Source organism: Podarcis muralis, chromosome 14, assembly GCF_964188315.1.
Source record: "Podarcis muralis chromosome 14, rPodMur119.hap1.1, whole genome shotgun sequence".
NCBI lineage: Eukaryota > Metazoa > Chordata > Lepidosauria > Squamata > Lacertidae > Podarcis > Podarcis muralis.
The window spans coordinates 49,313,009-49,324,455 of NC_135668.1; the positions used below are offsets into that span (position 1 = coordinate 49,313,009).

An 11,447-nucleotide genomic window follows, 5' to 3' on the forward strand; every position below is an offset into this window, starting at 1 on the left:
AGAGCCATGAGCATCAATAGCCTCCTCCGTGCTGGGGTGGAGCGGGGAAAGGAAGATCCCCAAAGCAGCTAAAATACCCACCTTATAAGGAGCAAGCCTATCACAACAGGGAGAGGGCTAGGCTGCAGCCTTTCTCTGTGGTGTGCTAGTTTCTACTTGAGGTTTTGTTTTGCTTCTCTTTGAGGGGCATTCAGCAATCATGTTTCTTTGCCTGACGTGCTGTGCAGTCCATTCTGCTGCATACTTAGGCCAGGTCCAAGAGATGCCGCGTGAGGCCATAGGCTGAGGTAGGGGAGGAAAGTCAGAGGTGTGTGCTGGGATCATATTTATTCATCCCTCAGGTAAGTAAAGTAGCCCAAAATCAGGGAGGGGAGGGATTTTATCAGCCCTCTTCCAAACGTACTAGTTTACCTAATGAGAACTCTCTGGCTCATGCACCCCCCTCTCTCAAGTGGTACATCCCAGAATCTGCTTAATCTTCCCTGCCCACCTGTTTAATTCATAGAATGGCTCTCTAATTTGAGTGTGTGTTTGGTAGGTGGTATATATATATGTATGTGTGTATATCTGCATATGGAGACTGATTTTGAAAAATAGAGCAAAATATGGTCTCTCCCTGATGTTTTGGGCTACAACTACCTTCAGCCCCAGCTACCATAGCCAATAGTCAGGGATGATGGGAGATGTCACCCAGAACATCTAGAGGGCAAAGCAATGGCTTTCTATGTGTGTTTTTTAAATTTATTTGTAATATTTAAGGCTTTTTGCCATTGAATTGTTACTATTAGCAGTGGTTGCTCTGAATGTAGAGTCCCGAGCTGGCCAAAGAAAGGCAGGGAGGTGCGCCCGAGTTTTTGCACATGGGCCGAAATGCTGGAGCTGGAGGTGGGACTGCCCTGGCTGCTGCTGAGATGCCACCAGGCAGTAGGTCCACTGTGCTCTTGATCCAAATGATAATTCAGGGCCGGCCCTACGGTTAGACAGAGTGAGGCAGCTGCATCAGCTGCCCTGTTCACCTCTAGGCTAGCCTGCTGCCCTCAAGTGCCATGGAAGACACTATGCTTTCATCAGCACTGGAGTAAGATTCAACTGCCAGCCCAAGTGGCTTCTGTATGTTCCTTGTGGGAGGGCACCATCCTGTCCCTCAGCTCAGGCAGCAAAATGTCTTGAGCCAGCCCTCAAGATGTAGCTCTGTTTGGATGTTCAAAGCATCAGGAATCTCCAGGCTGAGGGAGGTGAAAGTTTGGGGCAGCAGTTGTTGGGAGAACACCACATGGACGAGGGGAAATTAAAAGAGGAACCAGGGATTCATAAACCACATTAAGCCGAGGTGTGGACGGACCCTATGATACCTCCTTTTCCCCCTCACCCAAATCCCTGGAACAGTCTCCTTTGGGGTGGCGGAATGCAGCAAATGTAGATGCAGCTTTTAAAAATAAATGAGAAGAACTTAATTATTTTTTAAAGCCCTTCTATACCGCTTTTCGTTTATAAAGCAGTTCACAATCTTTACATGAAAACAAATCAATAAATAACAACAATTAAGCCATCCAAATAGTCATTACACATAATTACAGCAAACACAGTAGCTGTATAAAACAACAACAAATGAAGCAAAATCCTCAGTGTCAGCAGTCAGGAGATTCCAGGTCAAACATCAAGGTCTTTAGCTGTCTGCAAAAGCATCCCATCGCTGAGGATTGCCTAATCTGCATAGGAAGCTTCTTCCAGAAAATGGGAAAACCAAACTTTAGTAGACCACAGTATGATCAGGAGGGCTCTCCCTGCAGATCACATGCCTGATAAATGCAAAAGAGGACAGAAGACCTATGGCTGCTCCAGCCTTTGATTTTGCTTGTGAAACTGCTTGCTGTTTTGTGCATGAAGGTTTTCAACCCACTGCTCAGGGGCACACTGTGGATTCTATTCCAACTTTTTACATCCAATCATTTTTCCTATAATTGATTTTTATTCCAGACCTCGGGCTGGGGTGGCGGTGGGTTGGGGAGTCACCTTTCCAGCAAACGTTTCTTAGCGACGTCTTAGCTTGCCCGTGTGACAAAGAACTTGCTTGCATTCCTGTAGTAGTCCATCCATGGCCCCCATTTTAGCCGAGGTGTAAGAAAAATGGTTATTTGGGGTCCCTGTTTTGGTGTGACCCTGACTTGAGTTGGAAAAGGCCTGTTCTCCTCCTCCTCTGATGGAAAGGACAAGATAGTGGAGACAGTCACTGCCCGTGGCACAATTGTATTTGTTCCTTTCAGAGAAGGAATATTGGTTGGTCTAGTTTTAAGGTGTGTACATCACACTAGCTGTGTACATGCCATCAACTGACTTTAATGGTGCACCCGGTTATTTTGATTGCTCCGTTCCAGTGCTGGAAGCACCTTAGAGGTATGAACTACACAGGGACTTTCTGAGCATGTGCTGATACTTCTTTTCTCTTCCCCACCCCCACTTTCATTCCAACTGCAGAAAGGAGACGAACTGGAAGAAGGAGTGACGAGTGAAGGTAAGCAAGCATTGGGGACACACACACACACACACACTTGCAAGGCACAAAGCCACCTGCAGGACTCTGTGTGTTGTGATACCTTGGGAATGCAGGGAAAAAGTTCAGAACGTGGCAGGCAGGATGGTCTTTAAAAGAACAAATACTTCTTAGTTGTTTTAAGAAACAGTGTATAACAGAATGAAAAATAAGCAATTTTTTTTTAAACAAATACAAAGTTGACATCCATGGCAGAGGTTGATTGATTCAGCTGGGAAAACTTGTCGGGACAAATATGTCTTAAATGGTTTCTGAAAAGAGCAGAGAGCGAGCAGCTTCCTGTGCTCCAAAAAACGTGGCCATGTGAGATACCTGCATATTTCCTTGCCGCTCCCTAAAAGTTATGCAAAATGGGACACATTTAATACTTTCTGCAGTATTCAGCTTTGGGGGCAGATGGGGCTCGTCAGCCTGGGAAGGAAGCCTGTCTAGGAGAAGGAAAACTTTGATCCTACGCCTCCGCTGCCTTGCGGCTATACTCATTCGTGAGAAACCCCAAGAAAAAAAATCCATGCCTACTGCCTTGGAAGATATCTTCAGGAGAAGAAAAGGCTAAGGAGTAAACCCTACACAATTAGGGAGTGGAGTCCCTAAGGCAGTTGAATGGCATCTTGAATGCCTTCTTTCGTTAACTCCTGCAGCCAAATGTACTGCCCTGCTTTCCTTTGGACCATATCAGCAAGGCCAAGAGGACCACATCAGCAGCCCAGGACCTTGTGCCCTGGAGAGGTCACTTTGCTGCTGCTGACACAGGAAAAACAATGTGGGAGCCAGCAGATACAAGTTACTGGTCTCTGCAGCCACAGCAGGCGCCGTGATTCTTCTGCAGTTTGACTTCACCCCCAGAGGTGCACTTCATTGTCTCTCGAGACAGGTGGATGCCAACAAGTTGGGGGCAGAATTTTATTTGAGGCAGAGAACACACAGACCAGGATTCATAAGAGCAGTCTTTCCTAGGAGCCATTATCAGGGCAATCATCCCTTGGAGTTCAATCAAGCCCTTCTTGCAGAGAGCCAATGGGCTCTGATTTCTGTCAAGGGAACAGTGGATCACACCCCACATTTTTTTTTAGGTATCCCTGGCTACACTGGTGCCCTCCAGGTATTTTGGACTAGCAACTCCCTGTTGGAGTTCATAGTCCACGTGCAGCTTGGCAAGTGAGCAATTAGTGTTTTGACCACAGGCTAGGGAGACAGAGCGCAGGAGAAATTTGCCTGGAGTAACAGCTTGGTGATTGGCTGAGGTCTTTCATATAGGCAGCATGACCTATGACATGGTTTGGCTAGTTAGGAGTATTCTGGAGTGCTTGGAGAGTGATGACGTTCATGTCTGTATATAGTAACTTGTATATAGCTTGTGAGTTTGCTGCCGTATATAATAAACTACAAAATCAAGTTACTAGTCGTCAGCTTTGTTGCTGATCATCGTCCCGACTGAGCAGTCTCGATCGTTGCCTGGGAAAAGCTGCACTACTCTGCTAAGTTGTGCATCATTGAAGAAGTTCAGAGTTGAAGAGACTGGTCCTAGTAGCATGCGAAAGGACTTCAGAAAGTGCTCACAGGCTTCAGAGTTTTAACACTCCCATCATGCTGTGCTGGCTGGGACTGATGGAAGCTGTAGTGCAGAACATCTGGAGAGCACCAGGTTGGCCAGGGATGTTTTGGGGCGGCCTGAGGGCCACACCCCCCTTCTGGGTGACAGCAGTGGTGGGCATGGGCAGAGGTAAAAGTGGGTAGAGCAAAGTGTGAAAGTGACCTTTTCCCAGTAGATTCATTTCATACATACATGCACACCCCTTTCTATCCTCCATTCAGGCAAGCAGGAAGCATAATCAGAATTCAAGGAAACATGGCTGAGGCTTGGGAGAGTCCTGAGGGCCCGATAGAGAGCCTTTGCCCCCCCCCCCCCCAAGGCCTGAGGTTCTCCATTTCTGTTTTAGGGCATCTGCCGCAGGAGGCCCTTTTGCAAGGGGGGGGGCAGTTTTGCAGAGCTGCATAGCCCCCGCAGGCATCCTCGTGCCATAGCTTGCGGCAAAGTTCCTTTAGCCCTAAATCGCAACATAAACTCTTTATTATGTTTAAAAATCCTGCAGAGTTTGACAAATTCCTAGAGGAGCGCGCCAAAGCTGCTGAAAGGATCCCCAACCTGCCCTCGCCACCTCAGGAGGAGCCCACGCCACCGACGACGGCAAACCCCCCAAGCAAAAAGAAGCCGGAGCGCTCGGAAGATGCCCTCTTTGCCCTGTGACACTCCTTCCTCGGCTCTTCTTCCCCGTGTGCGTGTGTGGAGGAAGGCAACCGCGCAGTCCAGCGGCCTCCTTGTGCTCTCCAGCTAGCGACGAGCTCCCTTTGCCCCTCCTGGGTTCCATAGATGGCCTCTCGTACCTCTTGGAAGCAATCCAGCCCGAATAAGCTAACATTTCACAGAGTATTTACATCCAGCCTTGTCACTTCCGTGGCTGTCCTTGCCCACTGGCTAAGCTCCTTCTCTCTCGCACCCACCCACCCAGCTCAATACCAAGACCCTCTCTCTTTTTTAATAATAATAATAATAATGCATGAATTCTTTCTCATCTCACCTCCCCGCATTTCCGGCAGACCCAGAACAGAGTTGTGCAGAGGGCAGTCCTGTCTTTGATTTCAGCCAAAACCACCTTTCTCCCACAAGCCAGTCCAAAGTGCAACATGCTTGGTGCATCTCTGATAGCGTATAAGTATGTTTAGGTGCCTGTTTCTCAAGAACCGGCGTAGCCTTCCCATAGGTTGAACACAAAAGAAATTTATCGTCTTGCTCCAGTCCCAGAATTTGGCGCCATGCGTTGCCTGTTCCCCCTTCCCAGCTGGGTTGTGGATCTTTTTCGAGGGATGTTTGTTTGGCTTTCTGCCCTAAGGTGGTCAACTGCAGTGAGGATTGTGACCTGGCTCTGATAGGTAGGCCGTGTTTCTTAGCGGGTACGCTGTCTCTACAAGGGAGAAGAAACCCCCCCCCCCCCAAATGGGCAGTCTTTAAAGTAGTGTCTGTGTTTGCCAGGTGGACTCCTGGCACACACATACCAAAGGCCTGCTTTGCATGGGTGTATGTGAGACGCACGTGGAAAGGGGTTTAGAATAGATCCTCTGTCCTTGCCACAGAGGTGTCACTGAGAATCCTGGGAGTAGGATCCGGCCACAGCTGGGCTGCTGCGTGCATTGCAAGGAATGTGCACTTTAAATTTTGAATGGAGAAGCTTCAATGAGAAGCAAGAGACAGTGTGGTGCATAGTCTGGAACGACGACCCTTGTTGGCACCTCGGCTGCTGCGTTCTAAGTGATGGCTTTTCCCGTCTTGTCTGCGTGCCCCTCTGCCTCCGCTAGCACCCCTGAAGTTGCTGTCAGGATTTCCAGGCTGTGCCAAATTCTCGACAGGGTACTTGTCTTTGGCTTCTCTGGCCTTCCAACAAATCCCAAGTGGAGTTAGAGAAGGCAGAAGTGACCCTTTTAGTATAGGAGTTGATCTTGCTTGCTGTTGCTTTCCTGGTCCAGCGCGACTGCCACTTCCTGGGCCTCCATACAACTGGTAACTTTGGGTGATGAACCTGTATGGGTGTTTTGCCTAGAAGGGAGAGGTGCTCTGAGATGGGAGCACCCCACGCGATCCACTGACAATTTGGTGCGTGGTTTCAACCTGTCCAAGGGTATAATGTAAGGTCCACCCAGGAGGAAAGTAGCAACTGCCCCTTCCCTGGGATCACGTCACATATTTGTGCAGGATTAAATCAAACCACGGGAGTTGCGTTCTGCTTTGTGGTGGAACTGTCTGTCATAAATGGTTCGACCTCCTGCCTTGCAGTTAGTTCTGCTGTTTTGATCCCGGGTCCTAGTCTTGATGTTTGACTTGGTCCACCCCCATGCAGCAGGGTGATGTGGTAGAGACCTATGGTAGCTGAGTGGGCTGCACCACTTCCTTGTTTTAAATATTCCGTACAAATCAAAAGCCAGCGCAGCAGGCAAAGGAGTGAGCTGGAATCTTTTCTTGTTACGGTGTTAGGTCTCTACTTGCTATGAATGTTTACAAGGAGGAGTATTCAGAAAGGGCCCTCTAACAGCTGCAGTCTGAAATGATATTGCCCCATTCTGCTGCCTCTTGCACCATCCGTTCAGTGGACGTATGCTTTTAAAAGCTCATGCAACCGGAAGCCCTGTTTCAGACATGGCTGTTTGATGCGTTGTCTGGCCCCATGTCTAGTCCGGTTGGATGGTGGTTTCTCCACCTGCCTGTGTTGATATTGTGACACTACTCCTAAGCAAGAACGTTTGGGTAACCTGTGTGTGTGTGTTGCATGTTGACATTCCAACGCTGTGATCTGGCTTCCTGGCTACTTTAAGAAGGAGGACCAGGTCTCTAGCACAGGGCTCTGTCTCTAGCACGTAGAGTAGAAACCAGTTGTGTCCGTTCCATTGCTTTGTAGTAGCTCAGCATTGGGGAGCCTGGGACCCTCCAGATGTGACTGAACTGGAGCTCCCATTATCCCTGATCATTGACCATGAGGGCTGGGGCTTACGGCCGTTGGATTCCCAGCAACAGCTCGAAGGACCACAGGTTCCCCATCCCTGTTCCAGCAGCGTTGAGATCCCTTTAGAGGTGGATTTGTTGCAAGATACTATGCCAAGGAGGAGAAAAGCAGGCAGCCATTGCCGGCTGTTTTGGCAAAGCGGAGAAGAATCTCATCCGGTCTAGGCTTGATGAGAAATGAAATGACTTATTAGTGTCAGAGAGATGTGGACGTTTTTGCTTCCACCCTGCCTAGATGCTCCCCAATAGGGGCAGTTCCTGCTACAGTAGGAAGGTCCCTTGGCTCAAGAGCCCTCGGATGTTCCTGCGATGACCCAGCTCTTTCGCCTGCAGCTAGATGCCCTTGGAGCGTGTGAACTTAGGTTTCTGGCTATGTCCTAGCACAGCCTTCCCACAACCTGGTGCCTTCCAGATGTTTTGGACTGCAGCTCCCAGAACATCTGGAGGGGCACCAGATTGGTCTGCAACACTCACCGAACACCTACCAGAGCTTTTTTGGGAGTTTCCCTAGCATTCCATATCCAAATGACCTCCCATTGCTTCCTTGTGATGCCCAAACTGGGAAGTTGAAATTTAAATATATTTCATCCCTTTGTCCTTATTTCCACAGGCCTTTCTGCCCTCAGTTTTACTTCCTTGCTCTCCAACCATCTTCACCATTGCCGTATTCACAGGGAGAGAAGGGGCTGTCTATTGTATCAGAGGCCAAAAGTGAGGGAAGGCTCTGACCCCAAGTGGCATAATCCACGAGAATATGGGACTATCCATTAAAAATAAAATAAAATCCCTTATCTGTGTTAGGAATCACTAAATGACACTAAATTATTGTTGGGATCCTACTCAAACACTAATGAGGCCCATCATTTAGGCTTCGGATATTTATTTTTGGCCTGATCCTGTAGGAAGTTTCTTGGCATCATCTCCACTGAAGTGAGCGGGAACTTGTACGAGAGAAATCCCTGCTGGATTGGGACCTTAATTGTTACCTCCCTTCACCTGTTCCTTTTTTTTTTTTTAAGAAACGCATCTCCTACAGCGTCTTTATTAACACCTCTGTGTTCTGAGGTGTCAGAACGAAGAAAACAAATTGTTTCCGTTTAAAATATATTCCATGTGTGAGGAGGTGCATAGCATGTTCCTTCTCTACCACCAACCCCCCCCCCCTTTTTTTAAGTGTTATGTGTAGAATTCAAATCTGTATAAGACTGGTGCAATAGCAAAACCTGTTACGAATTCTTAGGCTATGAAGAAATTGTTAAATAACCACGTGTGTGCCGGGGAGGAGGAAGAACCTTTAAATGATAACAAAGCATCTTAGAAATGGAAAGTGACCATTTGGCCATTGTCCTGTCCATACAGCTGTGCGGTTGTCTCCATCCTGGTGCCTTCCAGATGTTTTGTACTGCAACTCCCACCACCCAGCTGGGTCTGATGGAAGTTTTAGCCCAAAACATCTGGAGCACACAAAGTTTCCAAAGACAGGCCTCCAGCATCTGCCTCTCTGTCCCCATCTGCATTATACATTTAAAGCCATATCATATCACTTTAAACAGTCATGGCTTCCCTCAAAAAATCTGGGAAGTGTAGTTTGTCCAGGGTGCTGAGAGGAGGCCCCTATGCTTACAGAGCTATGATTCCCAGAGTTCCCTGGGAAGAAGGAAGGGTTGTTCAACCAAACTGGGAACTGCAGCTTCGTGAGGGGAACTGGGGTGTCCTAACACCTCTCAGCACCCTTAACAAACTGCAGCTCCCAGGATTCTTCGGGGGAAGCCATGCCTGTTTAAAGTGGAACGACTGTGCTTTAAGCTAATAGTGTGGATGGGGCCATAGCCTTTGGGGGAGACAGTGAAACCTTCCAGCTTCCAGGAAGAATGGGGAAAGAATGAAACGGGGGCAAGGAGACTTCCAGCCATAGCAAGAAGCCCACGTTCTTTCCCATTCCCTAGTCGGAGACCTGCCTCTCTGGAGCATTTGCTACCAGCTTCTGTTGGCCCAGACCTCAAGCCTGCTGTCCACAGCCCAGAACTGGTTGTGCCAGCGCAATGGCTCTCTGTAGCTGCTGCATCTTGGTAATCTGGATAAGAAGATAGCCGTCCCGTTGACACTACTGTTACTGCAGGAGAAGCTGTCCCTGGCCTTTTCCTGTCACTCCCCATCCCTGTCCTGGGAGGACAGGCAGAGGAACAAGAGGGGTCCAAGGATGGGGAAGCACTTTTTCCTTTGTAAAAGAAGGTTGCTGGGGTTCTAATTCGCTGCCAGCCTTCATCTGGGTGGTGGCTGGCAGATCAGTAAAGAAAGCGTCTCCAACAGAGGAGATTGGGATATTTTAAACCTTTTCATTGCACTTTCCCCCTGCACAGACAAAAGAACGCCAGAGCTGCCTCAGCTCTCACTTCTGGCAGTCTAGCATGCATCGAACCTTCCTTCATTCGGTTTAGCATTTCCCAACCTGGAACCTTCCAGATGCTTCAAACTACATTGCCTCCAACCAGCTGGGGCTGACGGGAGTAGTCATCTAAAACTGGGGAAGGTCTGATTCAGTCTGTGTGTGGATCAAAGAGAGGCAAAAGCATCCCCTACTGGTACTTACTGCCAGGATAAGGACAACTGGTGCAGGGCATGGGATCGCCCGATGAATGGCCTATTGACCCCACAAACTTTAAACCTTTGGCACTGTTTTTGCTGCCGTGTCTCCCGCCCAAATAATCTCTGGGAAATGCCTGTCTGCAAAGAGGTGAGATGCATTTGGCACAATTCATGGCACTCTCCCAATGCAGCAGTTCCCATGGCTCTTTTTTTGCCGGAGGGGGGGTGCAGATCATAAACGATGGTTTTTGAAGTTTGAAGTGGTTTCAATCCAGTTTAAAATGTCTCGTGTGGATAGGTGAGCTTGACACTAAACCACAACTCCCATCATCCCTGACCACTGGCCATGCTGGCTGAGGCTGATGGGAGTCCCGGCAACGCCTGACGTTGCCACAGGTTCCCGATTCTTAAATAGAAGTGAGGAACTTGGGTGCTTATTTGAGCCGTCTTTTCAGGCTTAGCCTGGAAAGCAAACTTAACATGGTCTCATGACCTTTCAGGAGAGCACAGAAGGTGTGGAGGAAGTATGGACCCAATTCTTTGCTCAACCCTCTGGTGTTAAATGCTGACTTTAAAGTTAATAGCTGCAGCCATAGAAGCATCAACACAGGGCGGCCTTGGATGAATGGCAGCTGCAGGATAGCAGTCGAGAATTGGGCCCTTTTAATTATCCAGCATCTGGCCTGAACACTTGGCCTCCTTTTAACCTCCACCCTGCTTTGATACCTACAGAAGTGGGAACCACACCTGAATTTGTGATCCCACAACACCCTTTTATAATCTCACAGGAAGTGGCTTGCTTAGAAATTTCCGAATCTCCTGTACAGTCCTTTTGAACCTTAGGCATGCAGTGACTGAACCTGCTAACTATTTGGATTTTAAAACAAACAAAACACCAATCCTGGCCTTTTGTGGTCCTGGTTCCTCATATAACCCCTATAACTCTGTTTCCTGCTCTTATTTCTCCATGGCAAGCAAATGCTTCTACAGAACATCCTTATTCAGTGGGGTTCCTCTGCCCTCCAAGAAAATTAGTATGAGCTCCCCCCCCCCCCCACGTCTGCTAACTGTTGCAATAGCATCACCCCACCGTAACCTGTGTCATAGTGTCTCCATCTGTATATTTTTTAAAAAGCTCTAGGCGTGTCCAGATTAAAAGTGGATAATATTTATTTACTGAAAATATTTGTTTGTTTTGTTTGTTTGGGGGAGAAGGTTGGTGGGCAGGGAAAGGGAATTAATTGTTTTTTAAAAATGTAAAGACAGCTATGTAAAAATTAATTCTTTAAATGCCTTTAAAACTATCCTGGCTTTTCTCTTTCTCTCTCTCTTTCTCTCTTTCCTTTTTAGTGATGGTGTTCTTTGTGTGAGCGAAAACCTGCTAAACGGTTTTTGCATCAGGATGTATTAATTAACCTGCTGTCACTTAACTCTTGTCTGTCCGTCGGTCTCTGTACATTTTTTTTCTCCTTTCATTCTTGCATGTGAAATACTCCAATAAAATACCGTTAGTGCAAACCTGTACAGCGATAACGACTAGACATGAATGTTGGCCGTGTGGTGATGGATTGAATGTATCGCCCAGTCGCATCCCAGGATTTCGTGGGTTTTAAGGCAAAAGGATCTCAATCACCTAGAGCTTTGGACAGGTATCTTTAACCTTTTCAGACCCAGGACCCACTTTTAAACCCCAACTTGCTTTGGGGAACCAAATTCTTAATCTCCTGCTGCATATTTGCATGGTGTCAGTGCTCCTGT

General features: G+C 47.8%; 1 protein-coding gene across 10 annotated transcripts in view; it reads left to right on the forward strand.

Moving 5' to 3' along the window:
• TOM1L2 (target of myb1 like 2 membrane trafficking protein) overlaps window positions 1-11,211 on the forward strand; it is a 53,546-nt gene extending 42,335 nt beyond the window's left edge. For all 10 annotated transcript variants that reach the window (XM_077918667.1, XM_077918669.1, XM_077918670.1 and 7 more), the window contains 2 exons: window positions 2,476-2,512; window positions 4,645-11,211. In XM_077918667.1, coding sequence (XP_077774793.1) covers window positions 2,476-2,512; window positions 4,645-4,799 — 192 coding nt within the window. In that variant the 3' untranslated portion in view covers window positions 4,800-11,211. The remainder of the gene's footprint in view (window positions 1-2,475; window positions 2,513-4,644) is intronic.
• Window positions 11,212-11,447: the final 236 nt, after the last annotated feature.